The sequence below is a fragment of the Medicago sativa genome, chromosome 8 (assembly GCF_051527215.1).
Source record: "Medicago sativa cultivar Bolivia chromosome 8, Bolivia_mono, whole genome shotgun sequence".
Classification (NCBI taxonomy): domain Eukaryota; kingdom Viridiplantae; phylum Streptophyta; class Magnoliopsida; order Fabales; family Fabaceae; genus Medicago; species Medicago sativa.
Window position 1 is genome coordinate 85,396,270 of NC_140756.1, and position 23,388 is coordinate 85,419,657.

At 35.5% G+C, this 23,388-nt stretch overlaps 2 protein-coding genes, 1 non-coding gene and 2 pseudogenes across 4 annotated transcripts; 2 read left to right on the forward strand and 3 right to left on the reverse strand.

Annotated features, from left to right (window-relative positions):
• The first annotated feature begins 4,576 nt into the window (after nucleotides 1-4,576).
• Nucleotides 4,577-4,772, forward strand: LOC146902565 (U2 spliceosomal RNA). Its single transcript, XR_015024458.1, has one exon. It is a non-coding gene; the product is annotated as a U2 spliceosomal RNA (small nuclear RNA).
• Nucleotides 4,773-6,927: 2,155 nt separating this feature from the next.
• On the reverse strand, nucleotides 6,928-8,332 carry LOC146902566 (uncharacterized; annotated as a pseudogene).
• A 1,203-nt stretch (nucleotides 8,333-9,535) lies between these two features.
• Nucleotides 9,536-11,361, forward strand: LOC146902567 (uncharacterized). The gene has a single exon (XM_085738126.1). It carries the CDS (start codon nucleotides 9,761-9,763, stop codon nucleotides 10,931-10,933), a length of 1,173 nt encoding a protein of 390 aa, XP_085594252.1. The 5' UTR covers nucleotides 9,536-9,760; the 3' UTR covers nucleotides 10,934-11,361.
• A 1,296-nt stretch (nucleotides 11,362-12,657) lies between these two features.
• On the reverse strand, nucleotides 12,658-16,213 carry LOC146902568 (transcription termination factor MTERF8, chloroplastic-like; annotated as a pseudogene). Its single transcript, XR_015023734.1, has 3 exons — nucleotides 15,299-16,213; nucleotides 14,543-14,628; nucleotides 12,658-13,695 (listed from the first exon to the last, which is right to left on the reverse strand). The product of XR_015023734.1 is annotated as a transcription termination factor MTERF8, chloroplastic-like (transcript).
• A 4,703-nt stretch (nucleotides 16,214-20,916) lies between these two features.
• On the reverse strand, nucleotides 20,917-22,455 carry LOC146902569 (transcription termination factor MTERF8, chloroplastic-like). The gene has a single exon (XM_085738127.1). It carries the CDS (start codon nucleotides 22,253-22,255, stop codon nucleotides 21,125-21,127), a length of 1,131 nt encoding a protein of 376 aa, XP_085594253.1. The 5' UTR covers nucleotides 22,256-22,455; the 3' UTR covers nucleotides 20,917-21,124.
• Nucleotides 22,456-23,388: the final 933 nt, after the last annotated feature.

Sequence of the window (23,388 nt, forward strand, 5' to 3'; positions counted from 1 at the left end):
CCAGCATGGGTATGTCACCATTGTGGTAGAAAGGGTCACATAAGGCCGTACTGTTATAAACTGTATGGATATCCCCAAACTCATGTTCAACCAAAGGTCGGTGGTAAGAGTGTTCAAGCTAGGAAAGAATGGAAACCCAAAACTCCTAGTGTAAGTTCTTCTATAACTTCCTCTGTGTCGATTAATGTTCCACCTATTTTTACTAAGTCTAGAAACCTTGTTGAGTCAGTGCCTGTCGTCTAAAAGCCCCGTTCCATGTCAAAGTTGCATGTTGAACCCCTCAAAAAACCTAATGTCAAATTATCTGGTATGGTTTATGTTGTTACTGATAATATTAATGAGGAAAGTGTTTTTGTGACCCCATCTAAAATTGCTGTTGTTGGCCTTCTTGAGGAAACCCTGACCCAACCTGATGTTGCATCGGATGTTACAACATCCTTAGCTCAACCTGATCACATAAAGTTTGAGTCTGAGTCAGCCTTTGATAATGGAAAATCCCAATGTAAGATGGTGTTTGTTGGTGATGAGAAGGATGGATCAGAAAGTGATGACCAAAGTGTGTGGAGTTTTCTCCTGTTTTAATCTTGGTTTTATGGATGTGTACTTATGTGTCGTGATCTTATGTATTGCTGCTGTTCTTTCTATTTCTGCGTCTTATGCATGGTAGTTTGTCAAAAATTATGGATAAAAAGGGGGAGTACGTGTATACTTATGTTCTTCTGATGTATATTTCTGCTGGTGTGTACTTCTGCTCTTTTCTATTTTCTGGAATGATGTCTGTGAAGTTGTTCCAGGAAGTAGGTATTTGTATGTGTTGGTGTGATAGCAGAATTTTTTGATGCTTGCCTGATGATGAGATGTGTCAGATAATGTTGAAACATCTAGATGACATTTTCCTGCATGAAGAAGTGTAACGATCTGTTTTGTGAGACGGGTTATCTGTTTTCTCTTATGCGCACGTCTTTGAACTGTGAGGTATACATGGCAATGATCTACTCTTGAAGTCTGCTACCTTCTGTTTGGCATATTTTGTGGCTAAAAAGGGGGAGAAAAATGGTATTATCGTCTCTCTATCTGTCTGCATTTATTATGCAGCTTTATGTATGTTATGCCTGTTATGCCTGTATTTTCTGTTGTTGCATTTATTTTGCAACTATTTCAAGTAGGTGTAGATGTTGACATGTATGTTGCAACATCCTGATGTTGTTTTGAGAATTTATTTTTCTCAGTATTTCTGCTGTACATGTTCTCTGCTGCTGCTATAAGGAAATTGGAATATGTCTATGTGTGACCTTGATAGGTCTGCTAGTTGGGGGAGTGATGGAAGTATTCCCTGTGTATGTTGTGAAGAACTCCTGAGTTGTGTGGTCAGATGATAGTAGGAAGATTAGTGCTCAAATAATGTGCCTGTTGATGTTGAGACATCTATGGATGTGTTGAAGTCTTCTCTGTTAAGATGGTTATGTTTATGTATGCATGTTCTCGTGTTGCACTAGGAGTTTGAACATATTTCAGTTTGAGGATTTCTGCCTAGCATGCATATATTCAGGGGGAGTGTTAAAAATGTTATGTGTGCTCCTTGAGGGGGAGTAAACTTCTGTGTCCCTGAATGTTCTTAGAGATGTTGGAACATCCGGTTTGAGCTACTGAGTATTGTTATTCCTATATTTCTCTAAGTAGCGTGTTGTGACAGTTGACTGTCTGTTTAGGATGTACATGAATTTATTTTTCCTAATACGTCCTCTGCTGCAAGACTCTGATTTTCTCTCAGATACCTTCTAGTTCTCTTATCTGCTTATTTCCATGTGTTAATTGTTGTGTGAAAATATTGGAAGCAGAATCTGAGACCTGTAATATAATTCTTCTAGTCCTGAAGATTATGTGTGATGACTGAAGAACTATATTTTTGGTATCCTTTGGAAGTCTGAGAATGTGAACCTTTCTTCAAGGAAGATTTTAATTGTGAAGATTGAAGGAAAGGTTGCGTGTGCTATCTCTCTGTTTTAACAGGTGTGGGCCGAATTTGTTTTAGCCAAAAATTTGCCAAAGGGGGAGATTGTTGGATATTTGTATGTTGGCTTCACTTTTGCCTAAAACAAATATTCACTTCAGATGTGGAACACAATGTTCCAACATCAAGAGTTGTTTTGTACGTTTTGGGCCTGACCTATGTTTACGCACGCGCTTGCTTGATTGAAGGAATCCACACCAGCATGTGTTGGTATGAACCGTGTGCAATTATGAAGAGATCAGAACATATGTGATTTCTTAAGGAATTGATGAAATGACTTAGGAAAATATTTTTAATGTGACTTTTAATAAGCCTATTTTATAGGAGTTTTTATATCCGTCCATATTGCTTAATGAAGAAGTCACTGATCCGATCTGAAGCATGATTGAAGGAATGACACACCTTGCTTCAGTATATAAAAGGCTGCAAGACCTAAAGATATTCATTTCAAGCCATCATTTTACAAAATATAGTTTATTTAGGGTTTTGAGTCTTTTGTGTATCTACTCTTGTATCTGTCGATGCAAGTTTAGGTCTGATTATGTTGTGAGCCTTTCTTGTATCATCCTGATACATGTTAAGGACTGTGTTACATTGAGTTGTAATTTGTGCACTACTCCAAAGCTTTTAAGCAAGGAGATAGGTAGTCTGTTAGAAGGTAACTTCATCTGATTTGATTGAGTCTGTAAACTGATAATCACAGGGGCTGTGATCTATTGTAAGGGAGTGAGATGGGATCTCAGATCTAGGAGTTCCTAGGTTGAAGTCAATACGGGTAGGTCCTAGGTCTTTAGTGTAAACGAGGAGTTTGCTGAGAGCTAGAGAATAAGGACTACACTAGTGGATTTCCTCCTGGCTTGGTAGCCCCCAGATGTAGGTGACGTTGCACCGAACTGGGTTAACAACTCACTGTGTCATTTACTTTCTTGTCTTTTATTTTGTTGTTTATTTATGTCCACTGCTAGCACGGTGTTCTAAACATCTCATTCAACATTCATAATCTGTGCCGAGTGTTGGAACATCTTGTAAAACATTCTGTTGCTAGCCAGCCAGAATATCAGTGAGTGGTGGAAGTGGAGAAGAATTTGAGAAATGAGATTGATGGGTGGTGGTAGTTGTAATGGTGTTGGAATTGGAGCTTGAAGAGAAGAGAAGGTTTTGGATATGGTCGTAACAATAATCTTGTAAACAACATAGCTTTGGTGTGAACAAAACAAACAAAGGCACTCTTTCTGTACAACTTTTGAGTCGACCAGCATTCAAATAAGCATCTCATTTTTAAGTTGGACCTACACTTTTTAAAAATTGAATTGTAATGATATAAAGTTAGTCAGTCACATATAAGAAATTAGTGTGAGATGCTGGGTTGTAAGGATTACGTGTTTATTATTAGGCATTACTATTAAAAATATCACTAACACTTCTTAAGTCATTGCTTAGAGACAAAAGCTGAATTTCGACCAAAAAAAAAAAAGAGAGACAAAAGCTGAATAATGGTAGAAGCAAAACTCAGAGCTCCTCTGAGTTTGAGGAAATTCGGCTACACAGCATCCTTGCTGTTTCTTTCTAGCAACATTAATTTTGCAAAAAATTTATTTCTGTGACTGTGTAATAATTTTTAAGTTAAATCTGTTCCTAAATAAACATTAGTATTGCCTTTTTTCTTTCCTGTAAAGAAGAAAGTGAATAAAAGTTTTAAAGTGACCAACAAAGTTCATATGAGTACCCTCTCTGGTATAGCAGCATCCGTGTACATACCAAGTGTTAAAGTAAGCAACAGATACAAGATGGATCAATTCCACCACACAAAAAGGAAAAAGAATAATGGGACTGAGTGAGTATTGAGTGATTAAATATGTGTATGAGTGTATCAGTGTGTGCACCAATGGAAGAAGAAGAAGAAGATAACTTGTCAAAATCTACAGTAGCATTTACAATGGCATTTCCTTCTTGTCAAACATCTTTAAAGAGGGATGACATCTCTTAGCTTCATCAATATATTATGGAACTTGACTTTCTTGTATACTTGCCAACCAATACTGTCCAAATAAGATAGCTACAAGGAAAGTTGTGAAGCCTAAACAACTTCAACAGATGATATAAAGGGCAATGTTTGTAGCTTAGAGTAATTAATATTGTTTGAATTAATAACTAGGGAAATTAACTCAGATGATTGTGATGATAATGTCAAGTAAAAGAGAATTTTGTAGCATAAAAGTGTCACAAGTTATGAAGTGAATTCCCAGATTGTGAAACGTTTCAAACTCAAAACTCATAGTTAGTATAATTGCAGACTATTTTAATTTGAGATATGATATTTATCTCCCATTTTGATTTTGATTGATACTGGAGGCATTGTTTCAATTGTTGTATTCAACAATCTCTTATCACATTTAATATCTATAATGAAAGTTTGCAGCAGAAAATAAGTGGTGAGTCACGCACGGGAGTGGTAAGAGTCAGGCACAAGGTGCTACTGCATAATAAAGTCCCACATCGGGCAATGAACAAAGGAGTTGAGTAGACAGTTGATATAAAAGCAGAAGCCAGCCTCTCTTTCAACTCATACCTTTCTCGGCCTTTTGGCTAAGATCAAGTGTAGTATCTGTTCTTATCAGTTTAATATCTGATATGTGGCCCAATGGGTCACACGATATTAAATTACTTTTTTGAGGGGGAGAGGTCATCTCAGTAGCTTGCTACTGGACTTCTCACGTGTCGCTCATGCGTTGCACTATTGCATGAGCTAGGCGCACCCCACCAATACTAGTTCAATTTTTTATTTTATTAATTAATGTAATATTATTAATTAATATCACTATGGTCGTAAAAATCTTAATGTTGTCTGCTCTCAAATGGGCACTGTCTTGAAGTTAATGTGTGCATGTTCTATATAAGATATGCCCAAAAAAGTCTGGTAGTTGCTAGTTACTACTTATCTGCTATGGCCATTCATTCTGTACAATTGCTACAAATTGTTCACTAGTAATCTATTATTGAGAATATCACTACATTTCACTTCATATCTTGGGATCATTCTGCTTAGATCCTACTCTAATGCATTAACATTTTTCACCATAAAATTGCACTATATAACACCCTCCTGTCAAACTAAACAAATTAACCACACTCCACATTGACCCAAAATTGTTCATAATTTTCATGCCAAGTGCACACCCCCAATCAGTAAAGTAAAATAATATACGTTTCTAAAAGATAACCTATACAAGACAAAGTTTATATTAAACATCTTCATTCTCAACAAAACAATAATCCTCCTTTTTGAAAAGCATTTGAGATTGATCAGTATTGAAAGATATGAATGTTCCTTCCTCCCTTGCAGCCTTAAGTACTAAGATATAAATGATAAAATTCAGTAAAATGTTAGAAAGGAAACTAGCAGCTTTAGTATTCAATCTACGACCATGAACCTAAATCTCATAACCAGGAGAAAGTAAGTAATCCTTCCATGAATAAATATATGGCGATAATTGAAAGAACGGCGCTAGGTGAAAGGAAAAGATGAGCCACCAGGAAGATTTTTCAAAAGAAGAGACATGGTCACAAAATCAATCTAACAACTTGAAAAAGCGTTTGGTGATTGGACACCAATGACAAATGAAGCACAAAATCCATAATTAATTCCTGAAATGGATGGACCGGAATGCAAAATAAGGAATAACAAGCGAAAGATAGGAGAGGCACGGTTTAAATAGTCCAAGCATTGTTGGCGGCAGCAGCAACAGAATTCTTCAATCATTGTTAGAGTATCTAGAGTTTCTGGTGGAAAAGACAGACACAGCAAAGTAATGACTTCTAAAGGTTTAAGAAACAGGGGAGTTAGACTTTCGGTTACAACAGCTATTCAATTCTGACATTCAAGATAGACTTGGTTATGACCAACCAAGTAAAGCTGTTGATTGGTTAATCAAAGCTGCTTCCAATTCTATCTTACAACTCCCTTCTCTGAACAATAACACATTCCCTAAAACTGATCCAAAAAGTGATGAGAAAAGACCAATTAGTTTTTTTTTTGGTCAAGTAGCCTAGTGGCTAGATTCACACACATTATGTGTGGAGAAGTGGGGAATCCGGGGTTCGAACCCCGGCCCCTGCCCAAATTATCCCTGGTAGCTACCAACTAAGCTACACTTACGGGACAAGAACAATTAGTTCTAATCAACAACAAAGGTTTTGAATCAATGGAAGACAGAACCAGAGACAGAACAAAAAGTCTTCATATTCTATAATGAAAGATTTCAAGGTTTATAAGATAGCCATTTACAAAGACACACTTGCGTTCAACAATAGTTTTCCTTCCTGTGACAGTATCTTTAAGACACTGTCCCTATCTTTAAATACTCAACCAGCCTATAAAAGTCAAATTGCTGAACAATGTTTTATACATACATTCTTACAAGATGTATGAGAAGCAGCTGCTGAAACGATCAACTTTTCCCTAAGTTTAACATCCTTTTCTCAAAAACCAGCATATCATGGATCTTAATATTTTATAAAACTGCATTAACAAAGCCTTGTACCCAAACCACGCGGCTTTAGGTGAGTGACGTTGTCAAGCAGGCTTGATTCGAGACACAACATGGGATTTGAAGGCAACCTACAATGTTTCTCTCGTCTCCACACTTACAACCCAATGTGACAGCATTTCCCTCAACAGGGTTGGAATAAAATATAATGCTAATGACTTAGTTCACAAGGATGGTCTCCTAATAGGGTGTGACATTGTCTTTCATGGGAAAGCATAGTTTTCTTCTCTCAATGGATTATCAAATTAAATGCAATAGGAATGTGAAAACAGTCCTCCTTAAAAACTGACAGGTGGCCACACACAAGACCATTTGAAGTGAATGAGAAAACATGATAAGAAAGTTGAGTCAACAAAGTTTGATACATAATTGGTCAAAATCACACACGAGTGTTGTCCCTGTTATTCGCAATTGTAAGATTCATTCTTTTCACATTGAAAAAATTCACAAACTTCTAGATTAGCAAACGTGAGAAGAGTAACCTAACCTATGTATACTGTTCTTAAAACATGCGTCAAAATTCTGCAGGAAAGGGAAATCTCATACGCAATAACATTTGATGAAAACTAGCTAGCATGATTGTTAATCAGACTATTGTGAGACATCATTGCAGGGAAAATATATCAAGAAATAATACAAGTTAGTTAAATCAACCCAAAATTTGATCAACATGGTTTACACCAGGCTGAAGGCCGTTCCTGCTATCTGCAAGATTCATTTTTTCTTCATAAAGCTTTAACAGATCGGAAGAATACTCCTCAAAACCGTTCACAAACTTTTTCAAGAACACCTTCTCCGATACAACAAATGGTGAATATATGCTTGCATCCTTTCGTCGCAGGCCTTTTGAGACAAGAAACTGCACAACTGAAGCCCTAGGAATAATTGTCTTCTCAAGACTGCCCTTAAGAATTCCAGGAGCTCTGGCAAGGTCCAAAGAATCCAAACCTAAATGGTGAACCCAAAAAGTCATGATTGCATTGATTTTATGAACGGACAACAGCATACAATTAGGCCGCTTCTTAAATGCTTGAAGAATGTGTTGATCAGACCAACCCCAACTATGCCATCCCACTTGGCTTTGTTAACAGTTCTCTTTGCAAGAAATGCCACACTAAAAGGCGAAGTTGAGGCATTGAAACCGAGTTTCTTCAATTCGTCAACAGTGTTCAACAAATGATATGAGCAAAGTATAGTAGGCCACCAATGAAACAATCTAGCAATGTTTGAGTGTGAAACTCCATTATCAAGCAACAATTTGACATTGATTGGTACACGATTTTCAGAAAGAAAACAAAAACGTTTTAAACAAGCAATGACTTTTTTGTCAAATAGGAGAAACCCTCTAGCAATTTGAAAGGTAGGGATTATATGATTGTGCAAGCTTCTTTCTTAAGAGGAATTTAGGGTTACCATTGACAATACGAACAATATCAGAAGAAGCACCACCTTTGGAGAGTAAAAATTGAAACTTTTGTAAAAGTAGCTTATTGGGGTCTTTGCATAAGAGTAGCCTGGGGTTCCTTGTGAGGATATGCCGTATTTGAGAGTGGGAGAAGCCCTGGGTTGTGAAGAATGCGAGAATTGAATCGGGTTTTTTAGAATTGGAGAGAGTAATGTTGTGGGAAGCTTTGGAAGCGGTTTGTGGGGAGAAGCCACAATTGTTGATGAGGTAGGAAACGGTGAAAGATTGTTTGTCGAAGGTGTTTGAGCAGAAGAAGAATTTGGAAAATGAAAATGATGGGTAGTAGTGTGAAGATGAAGATAGGCGCAACAATATTATATATTCATATTACGGCGCTTGGTGCAAACAAGAGCAGGGATGGTGTAGAAGGTTGGTAATAGGCACCCATAATTTCTTCCCCAATCGGAGTCCTTAATAGGGAATAGTTAGTAAAAAACTTTCATTGAAGATGCTATAAAAGGATACAATGATTAAATTAAGGTGAATACAATGATGCCTTGAAGTTTGATTTAGTATTTAAGCATCATTCAATTATGGGTAGTGTTAACTTGTGCCCTCAGGGCACATGTTAAGAATCTAAAAATGAAATTAAATAATAAATTTTGTCTTGAAAAGATAAGATTTCAAATTTCAAGAATATTGAATGCACAATTTCCAACAAAATGTTTTTATCTTTGACTTCTTAACATATTTAAAAATATTTTTTTAAGGAATTATTTAAAAATAAAATAAAATTTTGAATTAATTTTGTTTACATGAGCTGCTCAACCACTAAATGTTAAGTTATCTGCATATTTGGGGTTTAGATAGCTCGATTGATTTGAGTATAGTGATAAGAAGATAGAAGTCTTGAGTTTAAATCTAGTCGAACGAGTAAATATTTATATTACCACTAACTACTAACATTTGTCATTAAAAAAATTAAAAAATATCTACACATTTACCTTAAATTAATGTTTCCTAACAAAATGATTGATCTCACATAATTATTGATTAATGAATTTCACAAGGAGAACGTAAGTTTCATTTTGAGTGGAATAATTGGAAGAAAGAAATAAAATATTTTATAAAATAATTATTATTGAAATGAATAATTTATTATTGAATAAAATAAATGATTAATGACAAAGGTATTAAATTTGTTTGTATTTTTTCAATCTTAACTCGACAATTAATTCCCTGAATTTGATTCATGGATAAGATTAGTTTAACATGAACTAAAAAGTACGTTTGTCAATAAAAATGTGTCTGAACTTAAGCTATATATAATTCAACTCGTTTAAAACAAAAAAAAAACTTTTGAATTAAAATAAGAGTAGAACTTAACTAACTCAAGTGAGTTGTTCGTGAAATTGAAATGAATCGAATTCGAACTATTTTTTTTTTTAAATGTCAAATGATCTCCAATTTCTTAACTTTACTCAAACCAATTGTACCGTTAAACTCTAAAACTAAAAAATGTTTATCTCCAACTCTAAGTCAAATTTTAACTTAACCAATATTGATTGAATTGAGTTTTCGAGAATTTGACTAGACTCAACTTGTTATGAGATCTACAAACAAACTTGAGAAAATAAGTCATAAGTTGATTGTCCCTAAAAAAAAAGAAAGAAAATTCATAAGTTGATTGTTTTATGCAAGAAAAAAAACTTGAGTCATAAGCACTTGTGACTAAAAAATATCGAACTGCAGTTCCAGAATCGCTAGCTGCCTTCAATATTTTCTGCATTTGATTTGATGCTGAAATTCGTCTCCCACAGTTCCCTGGTTCGTAAGGGTTTTCTTCTCCTATTCACCACAACAGCAACATCTACACGTTCTTCTTCACTCAATTCCAATTTCAATTTCAATTTCCGCTTCATTTCAACTTCAACCACCTCTCATTCTTTCACCGTCTCTTACCTCATCAACAATTACGACTTCTCCCCTCAAACCGCACTCAATGTTTCTCGCAAGCTCACTCTCTCCGATTCCCAAAATCCCGATTCAGTTATCGCCCTCTTCAACACCCATGGCTTCTCCAACACTCAAATTCGTAATATCATCAAAAGGGAACCTCGGTTACTCTTATGCCTCGACCCCAACAAGGTACTTTTACCAAAGTTTCAATTTTTACTTTCCAAAGGTGCTTCTACTTCTGATATTGTTCGCATTGTAAATGCTAACCCTAGATTCCTCTTAAGAAGTTTGCCCAATCATATCATCCCTACTTATCATTTTATGAGAGGGTTTCTTAAATCTGATAAACAAACCATTAAATGTATTAATCGTTATGCTTCTTTTATCTCTGATTCTCGTGTCGAAAGTAATGTCAAATTATTGCTTGATAATGGAGCCACACACTCAAATATTGCTACATTGTTGCGTAATTCGCCTAGGATATATTGTTCATCCAACCTGTTGGAGACTGTTCAGGAATTGAAGCAACTAGGTTTCAATTCTTCAACTTCAACTTTTGCTGTTGCATTGGTTGCTAAGAAAACTGTGAATGAAACTAGGTGGGCTGAGAAAGTTGAAATTTTTAAGAAATGGGGTTGGTCGGATGAACACATTCTTCAAGCATTTAGGAGGCAACCTTACTGTATGTTGTCTTCGGCTCAAAAAATCGATGCAGTTTTGAGCGCTTGGGTTGATCAGTTAGGTTTGAATTCTTTGGATCTTGTTAATGCTCCGGGAATCTTTTTATTGAGACTCGAGAAACGGGTTATTCCAAGGGCTGCAGTTTTGCAGTTCCTTGTATCTAAAGGTTTGAGAAGAAAGAACGCCTCACTAAGTGCACCGTTTGCTATGACAGAGAAGTTGTTTCTGGACAAATTTGTGAAATGTTTTAAGGAGGATTCTCCTCATTTGTTGAAGCTGTATCAGGAAAAAATGAATCTTGCAAATAGCATGGAGAAGAGTCCTTCATGAAGTGTGTAACTTCTCAATCAAATCAAGGTAGCTAGTTTTCAGCAAACGCTGTTTCTTATGAGATTTCAATTTCCTACAAGAAAAGTTTCTTATGTTTTAATAACAATATACTTAGATGACTATCCTCTCATTCTCATTCTAACCTCAACTAAAATTTTATGAAATGTTTTACCGATGAAAGAGTGAAACTTGAAGTTGCAGATAAGAAGGTTGGCACTTATTAGTGTGATTTTACCCGATTGCGTAACTTATCAATAAAATTTTGTTGACTCAACATCCTTATTGTTTTGTCATTCCCTTGAAACACTTGTTCATTGTTGTCTACATCAGGACACTTTAGATGGTCTTATGTGCGGTGACATAATAGTTTTGTAAGCAGGATTTGTTCACATTCATATTGTGCTTAATATGATAACACATTTTGCAAATTATGCTTTTCGAGGAGAGGAAGGTGTGGTCATGCATCACTGGACTTGGTTGGTTGATATTGGTCTATATTTGCATGACTTCCGAGTAAATCACCTATTTGTCGTCTGAAATTGTAGGGGACTGTCTTTTTTTTTGCCCCCTCTGAAATCTGCAAATAGACAAAACGATTTCTGAATTTGAACGACATCAAGTAAATTTGTCCTTCTGTCACTTATGCCGTTAGGGTATGATGTGGACATTAACTGTGGATGTGGCAAGTTCGCATATAAGTCAACTCAATGCCAGACATATTAGGGACTAAATTGTTCAATATTTGAAAGAAATTGCATACCCATTTTGCTCTTCATCCTCTCTTCAATTATCTCATCTCTATATTCAATTTTGATGAATTTGTAATCAAACATTGGTAAAGGAATTTGATGGGTGTGGATTTTTACTAAAATGTCAGTTCAACCCATAAATATCAAGCTTATAGCCGAACAGGTTTTTGATCAACTTCATTTCTTATCTTCACAAAGCTTTGTGAAAAATTATCATGGAATAGAAAACAACCAGCCAATGATTAAAAAATGCAGCTCCAAAATTCTTGAAAAATGTTGGAATGAAACAAAATAAAGTGCCTTTGATTTGCATCAAAATACTCATTGCAATCAACAATACGTCACTAACACAAGTTATTCAAAGTCTTACGAAGGCATTAGAGACTACAAAAAAGGAGAGAGGGTAGAACCTGTTGTCTCAAGTATTTATTTATTTTTTTCGTACAAATTGTCTCGAGTATTTCTATCGATCTAATTCAAACAAATTAAAGCAAGAAGAGAATATTGGCTTATTGTTACTTCAATTTGTCTACTCTTTGTAAATAGAGATCCCTCGCCCATCATAGTCCATTGCCGATGTTTTATTTTATAGATTAAACATCATTGAAGAGATTGAAGACACCATTGAAGTGAGGAAAACGCCATAATATTGGAGAAAAAGTTACCTTTGAAGCAAAATGAGTATCCAATTTCTTCCCAAATTTGGACAATTTAGTCCTCATAAGGTGAAGATAAAATGACTTGTCAATTAGTCCCTAAAAGCAAGTATGTGCAAAAATGAATTTTAGAATAAAAAACTGCAATTTCAAACCACTTATTCACCTTATGGGGTGAATATCTAGCTACTAGTCTAATTGACAAAAAAAAAATTACAAATGCAAAATCAATTTTACTCAAAAATCAAATTTGCACCTTCATATTAGTTCAGATCTCTTTTGAAGTGGAATCAAAGATACACTTGATCAAATATTTGTAAAAGGAATCGAACCAAATAATTTCATTGAGAGAAAAGTTGATTTTCCAGTTTTTGACTTATGAGCTGTTTGACTTCTTTTTTATTTACATAAATGAAAATGTCTAGGTCCATAAAACAAAACTAAGGAAATAAGACAAGGAAAGGAAAGGCTACTGCCATACAATCAGCGAGCAAAAACTTGGCCTAGCCGAGCAAATAGGTGTTTATACATAAATCAGTGGGACCTATAATCGCAGCCAATAGAAGCAAGAACATGCATCAACGCAATGATTTGCTTCCCTACAAATTATATGGCTGACTCTAACCCCAAACTATCCAATGAAACTCTAATCTTCAGAAGCAAAACCAGACTCCAACACAGTCATAGAAGGAGGATTATCTCTTTTAATGCTGTTGGAAACCACCTCTTGGGTCCAGATAAAGCTCAACGAGCTTAAAGCCCATCGCATGCGCTACAGAAAGATCTTCATTCACCCCAAAGCTCTGCAACATAGGCATTGTACACACCAAGATATTTAGAGAAGTCGCACATCCATTTGCCATGCATGTCTATAAGTTAAACCGCCCCAACTAGAAACACAAGCTTCCGACTTGATTGTCTCGTCAATATTCAGGCACACCCAACTGATTTTACTGATTTTTAACACACACACACACACACACTCACATACTGCACATCAACAACTTGGTATAGATTCCAATGATAATTGGATCAGTTATAAACAAGAATGTGCGTTGGAGGTGTAGAAACATGGAACAAAACAATTTCTACCTTGTCGTGTCTTTGGGAAAACAACAGACACGGTTCTAAACACACTCTTAGTGCAGAATGGAAGCTGTCTTTTGCGTTCTTATCCCTCATGTTACAATTCCCGTCTTGAATCAATGGAAAACAAAACCATGTAAGCTACAATTTTACCAGGCACAGGTACTGTCCTACAAGTGTGCTGAAAGCGGTGAGAACACCATTACCATAAACATATACACTTCAGGTTGCAAGTTTCACAACCGTCCTCCATCTATTCTCCTTGTAGCAGCTAAATACAAGCATTTTAGTCATGTCCATATCTCATATTCTTTTCATCAAGCAAACAAATTCTTGAAGCAAAAGTTCCTTATCACAGTTAAGAGTGGAAAAATGACACATCTAGATAATAAGCAAATAAAATGATTCACATGAACTAGTAATATAATGTCTAAACTCTCAAATAATCCCCTAATTCCAACATAGTTAATATTTTTAAGTGCAATTTCATTCAGAGTAGGTTTTAGCAAATGCCTGAAGGTATTTTCACATATCTGCTCATTTCACTGCTATAAAACTTAATCCTACCTAAATATAAAAAGAAAAAAAAAAAAACTTTCCCAAGAGTTAGCTACATTAATCAAACATCGTCATAATGTCCTGTCATGTATTGAGTGTAAGGGTAGAGTTTTAACCTCTTAACTCTCTTCATGATTGTTTTTCTTGGTCTCTCTCTCTTCATCTAATTAATGGACAATCCTATATTTCGTTGATTGCTCTCACTGTTGTTTCCACAGGCTTTCTCCTCACATAACCAAATCACCTAACCCAACAATCTACCATCTTTTCTACAAAGAAAATTGAGAGCTACCTCAATTTTATCTCTAATAATTAAAAAATTATAATTGTATTCTAATCCTATCTTGTCAAATGTAACCACTCAAAAATCCTAAGATTTTCATTTCTGTGATACTTGAGTTTACTTTCTTGTTGGCTCTTCATATCCCAAATTCCCAATATTCAGTATCAAACAGAAACCTATATTGCCAAATATGTCTGTGCGCTGCGCGTGTATTCAGCCCATATAATTTATAGTAATAGATAGTTATTATTCAGTGAAAAACACGATATGCACTAACCTGTTCTTCCACACAAAGCTAACAAAAAATCAGTTGCCAAGTACGAAGAATAACTTTCTTCAAATTCATAACAGCAGCCACAGTAACTTGACAAGGTAAAAAGATATGATAAATGAGACACTGTAAGTGTACGAAAGCTTGTGTATACAACAAAAGTTGCATACAAATAATCAGAAGAATAATCATTGAATCACTTAGGTTTCCCTAACCCAGACAAACATTTCTGATATTATATGAACTCTACTTTGGTTTATTCAAATTGCCACCATGAAGGAAATTATTTCTGACATGTTTACCTTCTTTCTGACATTGCTCTAATCTCAAAATTCCTAAGGATATCATATGTGACATGAATCCATACACGTCTTTCAAATTGAAAAAGAATACATGTTGAATAAACCAGTCACATTTTCCAACTGCAAAACCAATGGTTCTCTTGGATCAGCTGTTTATAAAATATAAAGCTAGTCCATATAGGCCAGAAGTGTGATTTAAACCTGAAAAGGTTCCAAATTCCAAATGAAAAAAATACAGTCAAACTAGAATCTCCCTACCAAACCAGAGAGGCTGTTTCCAAAATATGAATTATGACCTAAATGTCAGAAAACTGCAACTACAATGACATGAAGAAACATTATATGGCTGGTTTTAAGAGGGAAACCAATCTGTGTAACATAACCAAGCACAAGATGCTAGCATTCTCCCTGATTTAGCTTTAATAGCTTAGATGTGTCCTCCTCAAAACGTTTCACATACCTTCGCTGGAAATCCTCATCAGTTGCATGAAATGGTGTGCATAAGCTAGAACCCTTCTTCCTCAAACCTTTGGATAGAAGATACTTGATAATTGATGCCCTTGGAATAAGCCTTTTCTCTATACTATACCCAAAAATTGCTGGTTTAGTTAAGAGCAGCAAAGGATCCCACCCAAGCTCATCGACCCAAAATCTCATCACTGCATTGAGTTTGTCTGGAGACCGTAACATAAAGTTGGGTTGCTTCCTAAATGCATTAAAAAAATTGCATCTTCAGAACAACCACAACTCTTCAAGACATCAAATTTAGCATCCCATTGGGATTTGGTGACAGCCCTTTTGGCCAATAATGCTACACAAAAATTGTATTTGGAAGGTTGAAACCCTAATTCCTTAATCTCCTCCAAAGCCTTTTTCAAATCACTAGTACATATTATAGAAGGTCTGCTAGTAAGCAAACGGTAAATACTTGAAGCAGTGAGACCAAAATCAAGCAAAAATTTAACATTTGGTTTCATGCGAGGATCGCTAATGGAAGTAGGACAATCGATTATAGAATGAATAGCTTTTTGATCAGAGGGGCAGAAACTTCTTACGAATTCAAAAGCAGGGATAATGTGTTTGTGGAGGTTTACACGAACAAAACGAGGGCTTCTGGTGATGGCGGCAACAATGTCTTGGGGAGAAGCACCTTTGGAGGATAAAAATTGAATCTTTGGCAAAATAGATTTGATGGGATTGGAAACGATCATCTGTGGATCCCTTCGAAACCGTGGGTTTTGAAAAAGGATATAACAGAATCGGGTTTGTGAGGGGTGTTCAAACGAAGTTGTTTGGATGCTTTGAAAGCGTCTTGTAGAGATAATCCGCAATTGTTGGTGAGGTATGAAACTGTGAAAGATCGCTTATCTGAATCTGAAGTGGTGGAGAAGAATAACAAGTTGTTGTTCAGAGAGCGGTGTGGTTGCAGAACAAGAGCTCTGAGGTGGTGACAGTGAATCATTTGGAGGGTGATCCGTCTAGGCCGACAAACATGGAGGTTCTGATTAGTGAAACTTTCGATACTTTGCAACTATGTAGACCGGTTAGGAACTTGGCGTTGGATGGGATGGGATGGAAAATGGTACCAGTTACGACACTCAATAGAGAGTCGTGTGCAGGAAGAGGACATTTCGATGACGTTGAATCATGTATGAATTTTTTGTCAATAATATTTTGGATAAATGTTGAATGATTTTGAAATTGAATTTGAATGTGTATGAATGAATATTGTGTTTGAATTTATTTGAATGTCACAAGTTTTATGTCATTTTGAACGTTGAATAAATTTTGAGTGTTGAATGTGTTTAAATGTGTTCGAGTCTGTACTAGCAAATGGTGTTGCTTCTATCATAATGGTGTTCTATGTTGTATTCATGGTTCGGTAGGATGGTTCGGTGGTTCAGTTCCTAACTCTGATCTTTGATCAAATTTTAACTCCCGAGCACATAGTGTAGCTTGGTACTATGAGGGGAGTTTATAGAATTTTGAGAGGTCTGTGAGAATTTCAAGGGCCGTATTCAGCAAGTTTCCGTGATTCGATTCAATCAAACACATTTGGTTTGGATTGAGTAACAAACTCGTATTTTTATGTCAAACTCAAACAGTCTCAACCTGATGATGAACAAATTGATTTGGATCAATGGTTCAAAACACATAACTTTTTAAAATATATATATATATATATATATATATATATATATAGAAAAGTTTGAAATAGAAGAATACACATAAGTTTACATGGAACAAAAACTTATTTAACAATAATTTATTCGTGGTCTGAAGTCATTAAGGGCAAAATGGTCAATGTGGGCGGCTTTTGAGATGTAGTCAAGTCTTTTACTCCGTCGGCTTGTGTCACGTCACTAATTACATGCCACATCAGTAATCAAATGGGATTAGCACCAAAATTAAAATGGTTAAAACTTGCACTGTCTGGAAGGATTAGCAGGTTCAAAGACGAAAACTGCGTATATTTGCAGCGACGAATAACATATTCAAGCATAATATTTAATAGACAAAATTATTTATATTATCATATTATTCTTTTAAGTTTTTTTTTCTTCTCTCTTAAACAGGTCTTTTAACATGATGTATTAGATGTGTATGCCGCCGTTGGCATTTTTTTTTATAACTTTGAGAGGTGGAAGCATATTAACCGCAAGTCCTTTAACATTTAATGTTTCAAAGAAATATTGAAACAGAATAAATGTTACGCATACAATTCTAATAAATCCTATTGCTACATGTTTGACTTTTACCTCAAAATCAATTTCTCAGTATTATGGATAATCAGAATATTAACTGCCAAAACAAAGGAAACCAAGCAATCTGCTGTCAATACAAAATGACTCATTAGTCCTATTATTAATTATCTTTACGTGTTTGGCATTTTCACCCTCAAGCCAACATACGCCTAATTCAATGATAACGAGTGTAACTACTGTAATAGGTGAAATTCCAATTGATAACTGGATATACAACAAGAAAGTAACAGTGGACATAATTTGAGAAAATCTAATAGTAAGGAATTGGAAACCAATTACATTTTAAACACCTTTGTTAACTTTGATGAAATAAAGAAGAGAAAAACACAATATCTCACTAAATTGTTTTGGTGTACCCAAATCCGTCATCAATAGATCAATCCTAGAGGGTTTGGCTTTACATCTAGCTAATTAGCACTGAACAAGGAGAATCTCAATGCTTTTATTAATAAATAGGGGGGGCGGGGGGGATGAGATGTGATAAGTCAAGGACGTCTCATTACCTCTTACAAAAAAAGGACGTCTCATTACAAACAATTACATGATAAGATAGATAGGAGCTGTGACTTGTGATAAGGGGCATTCAATTTTGTTCCAGCAATATTAGAAAATGTAATTTTGTAACATAACACCCACAGACCATCAAACTCTGGAATTTGACATGACCTCTATTCTCAATACACATGCGGCAATATCATACAAGTTCAGCAGAGTTCACCAACACTAATGCTTTCTTATGCTCAAACAGAATTACACAATGAACTCAACACCAATGGTTATATGAGATTTTAATTTTCACCAAAAACAACGGCAGATCTTATGTCTACTTTAGATCAGGTTGCATAGTGCACATCAATAGTTAAAAAGCTGGCGACATGCCCCATAATGATAAAGAATTTCATTTTGAAAGATACTAAATAATAGTCTAATGATAAAGCATGTGATTATGGCATATCTTTTATCAGCAAATCCATCCAAATCAAAGAAAATTACATCACAAGTAGAAAATATTCAACACTAGTAGCATACAAACAGACACTAATCTGACATAAATTAGTATGCAACTAATTGCTCACTACCCTGCTCTCATTAACCATCAAGAGTTCATTGATATCATAGAATTCAACCCACACCAGTGTCCCAAATGGTCATCCAAACTTCAATGAGCTCCTAAAGTGGGAAATTAACTAAAATAATAAACAAGATAATTACTCAAAAACCTGAATCAAGACCATACTTTCTTCTATTATCCGATATCATAAAAAAAATAAAGGAAAATGCTTACTCATAGATTTATGTGAAAATCAAAAACACCAGAAACAAACAGCGCACTACCTCAATCAGATTGAAACCATTCTGCGTGCAGGACTAATTACTCACATCAGTTTATTTCCTTCAATAGAATCAGAAATACATATTTATAATTATATCATAAAATGCCTACAGGCCCAGCCACAGTTTCCATGCCCATTATCTAATTTAGGACCATGTTTATTTTCATTCCTTCGGCAAAGTAGTGAAACACAAAAGAATTAGACACTCCTGTGGATCTAATTATAAATATTTAAAAAAAAAAAAAAAAAAAAGTTTATCTTTACCGGTACAAGATACATGTACTCTCCGTCCTCGTGAGCTTAGCTCAGTTGGTTAGGACAATGCATAATATATGCAAGGTCCGGGGTTCAAACCCCGGGCACCACCAAAAAAAAGATACATGTACTCTCCTACAAGTGTGCTGCTGACACTGGCGAGACTTTCATCACCATAGACACAAATATCTCAGGTAGTAAGCCTCAAAAGTAAAAACCAATCGAGTATTCGTTCCTCTTGAAATAAGTAAATATAAGAATTGTAATTGTGTCCAGGCCTCAGATATTATTTTCTTTTCAGACAGCAAACAAATTCTTGAAGTAAAAATGACTTGTAAGTTGTAACAGTTCAAAGCGGAAAAATAACACAATCCACAAGCTATTATAGTATCAGCGACTAGGACCTGGACAATTCCTCAAACACAAATTAACAATCAATAGTCTTAACTCTTAACTTCTTCATCAACAATACAACTCAATTTAATAGGTGTGGTTCCTGAAGGTACTTTGACATATCTGCTTTTCTCAATACTTTAAATTTGTAATAATCTGGTGCCTACCAATATAAAGAAAGCCTTACTTATACACAAAAAATAAAGCCTTTTGTTCCACGATGGAAGAAGCGTCTACACAAGTCAAACCAGATCATAATGTCCTATCATGAATAAAGTCTAAGGATAGTGATAGGAACCAAAATATGAAAAGGAAAAGTGAATTGCATTGATACTAAATCATTGAACTAGAAAGATGGAATTGGGACCCACCACCCCTTTTCCAGAGTTGCCCAGCCAAAAGATACATCTCATTCTTTCATACATCTCACGGTGCCCTTGCTTGCTATATAAAATATGTCACTAAATTACCTCTCCATGCACCATTCTAGCATCCCTCTCCACCATTCTCCTTCTCCCACATGTCCACTCTTGTTATTCCCTCTTTCTCTCTCTCTCCTTCATCCACCCCTCTTGTACACAGGCGTGACAGACTTATAAGATAGACTGTTTCCCTGTAAATCTCTCTTAATAGCTCAACTGAATGGTTTTTTGTGGTCTCTCTCTACCGCTAATAATTAGAAAATTTTCAATCTAGTCAATCACTCTCGGCAGTGCTTCGAAGGGACTTCTCTGCACATACCCAAGCCACCTTAGAAAAATTTGTATCACCTTTTCTACAATTAGAGCAACCTCAATTTTCTGGCTGATAATTATAAAACTTTGGAATCATATATTGTATTATGAAAGTGTAACCACTCTTCATCATACTGTCAAAAATAACCGCTTGTCATAACCTTCTCCTCTTTGTAAAAATAAATTTATTTTCCTATTGGATCTGTATAGCCTAACACTCAATGCTAAGCAGAACGCTATTGTGCCAAATATGTGTGGTTCAGCCCATATAATTTTCAGCAACAGATAGTTATTATTCAATGAAACAACATGAATTTCATTATCCATTTGTTCCACATAATCGAAGAACAATTGCCAGTTACGAATTATAAGGGACACTATATGCATTTCTAATATTTTTCGATTCTATTTTGGTTTATTAGAATTGCCAACATATGGGAAAAGACATTTGACATGTTTATTTTCTTGCTCCCCAATCCCACCTCAATTATGTTAGATATTCAAGCATTGTTCTAATCCTATAATTCATGAGTATATCTAACATTAAACAATCCACCTCTTGAAAAATAATTTGTAGTATGGAATGAAACAAACATATTCTCCAACCACAAAACCAATTACTCTCGTGTTACTTAGTTCTAAAATTAGGGGTATAAGTCAAAACTGTGATGTACCAACATCTAAAAATGTTCCAACTTACTCAATAAATAGAACAACACAATTATTGTAGAACAAGATGAATACTAATACGGCTAATTTATATAGTTACACCAAAATATGCACTCACAACTTATCAAAGCAGCAGTCAGCGAATGCGAGCACCCTCCCCCTGATATAACTTTAATAGCCAAGATGCTTCCTCCTCAAAACGATTCACATACCTTTGCAGGAACAACTCATCCTTCAAATAAAATGGTGCAGTTAAGCTAGCATCCTTCTTCATCAAACCTTTGGAAAGAAGATACTGGATAACTGAAGCCCTTGGACTAAGCCTTTTCTCTATACTAAGTCCGAAAAGCTCTGGTGCTGCCAGGAGCAATAAAGGATCCCAACCAAGTTGTTGGATCCAAAAACGCATCACTGCATTGAGTTTGTCCGAAGACCGTAGCATAAGGTTAGGCCCTCTTTTAAATGCAGTTAAAATTGCATCTTCAGAATAACCCCAGTTCTTCAAGGCATCAACTTTGGCATCCCATTGGGATTTAGTGATAGCCTTTTTGGCCAACAATGCTACACAAAAATTGTAACTAGAAGGATGAAACCCTAATTCCTTAATCTCCTCCACAGCCTCCCTCAAAACAGATGAAAAAATTACAGAAGGTCTGCTTGTAAGCAAACGGTAAATACTTGAACGAGTGACACCAGTATCAAGCAAGAATTTCAAATTGGGTTTCATGCGACCATCACTAATGGTAGCAGGAAATGCAATTACACAATCAATAGCTTTTTTATCAGAGGGACAGAAACTTCTTACCAATTCAAAAGTAGGGATAATATGTTTGTTGAGGCTTACACGAAGGAAACGAGGGTTTCTGGTTACGGTGACGATTATGTCTTCTGGAGAAACGCCTTTAGAAGCTAAAAATTGAAGCTTTGGCAAAATGGATTTGATGGGGTTTGAGACGAAAACGACGGGATCCCTGCGAATGATGGATTGTATCTGGTCAATGGAGAAACCATGGGTTTTGAAAAAGGCGATAACAGTATCGGGTTTCTCCGGAGTATTGAAACGAAGTCGTTTAGACGCTTTGAGAGCATCTTGTGAAGATAAGCCGAAATTGTTAGTGAGGTAGGAAACTGTGAAAGATGGTTGATCTGAATCTGAAATGGCGGTAGAGAAGAGCAAGTTGTTGAGAGAGCGGTGTGGTTGCAGATGAAGGAGGTAACTACATTTTGGGAAGTTGAGAAGAGCTCTGAGACGGTGGCAGTGAATCATTTGGAGGCGGTGGCAGTGTTCTGAATTTTGAATTGACGCTACTGATATTTCAAAGCTAAGCCAGGTTTGAGTGGTGTGTTGCTAGTTAGTCACCCATATATGGACCTTCGTCGGTCAGATTGGGTTGATTTTGGACATAGAGAAATTTTTTAAAGCAATTTTTTTAGAGAAATTGAAAGTTAAAATTTTATAAAGAGCAAAAACTTATTTAACCATACAGAATATGGATAAACTTATTTGTTAATCATGTGGATGAAATTACTTCCGAATATAATGAAAGATCTAAACAATGGATCAAGATAGCAAATGAAGAGGAAAATAAACAAGAAAATAGAATAGGTTGAAGGCGCCACAAAGGTCGGTCTAGACCGACAAGCCGGTGTAAGGATTCACCACAACGTAAGAATTTCATTGATAAAAATCAATTAGGATATGTTTGGATAACTTAAAACTAACAGAGCGGGACATAACGGGATGAAACAGAATAAAGATATCATTGCATTGTTTGAATATTTTACGACGAAATGGAACTAATTTTCCATTTCATTATTTGGAAAGTGGACGGAACATAATGCGTTATAATTTTTTTTATTCTAATTTTATCTTTTACTTAAAACAACAACAATAAAGTAACAACAATTGAATTCTCAATTCAATTAACATGTAGTTATTTTGACATGCTCTTTTAAACCGGTATGCATTAGGATATCAACTTATCATGGACTCATATAGCTTGGCGGTGGGACGGTTTTTCTGATCCATGTTATGAGCGTTGTTGTTCACACATTTTGGGATGTTACCCTTTATCAGGAACTCATAACCTTTGTGATTTTGCAGACAGTGCATAGTCTGTGCTCTTTTTTGTGGTTTTCAATATAATTAAGATCAAGAAAAGAATAATAACTATTAATTTGGGAAAAGACATAGAAGAAATATGGGTTAAAGAGAAAAAACATGAATAAAGATAAGAAATATGAGTTACATGATTGGAGTGAAGAGTTGTCGTAACAGAAAATCAAAGGGACGGTAAAGAGTAGTAGAGGATGAGAGCAAGAAGGAATACAAATCGATGACTAGAAGAAAAAAAAAATGAGAGAATGGGGTGTAGGTAATGAATCAGAAAAACTAAGGAC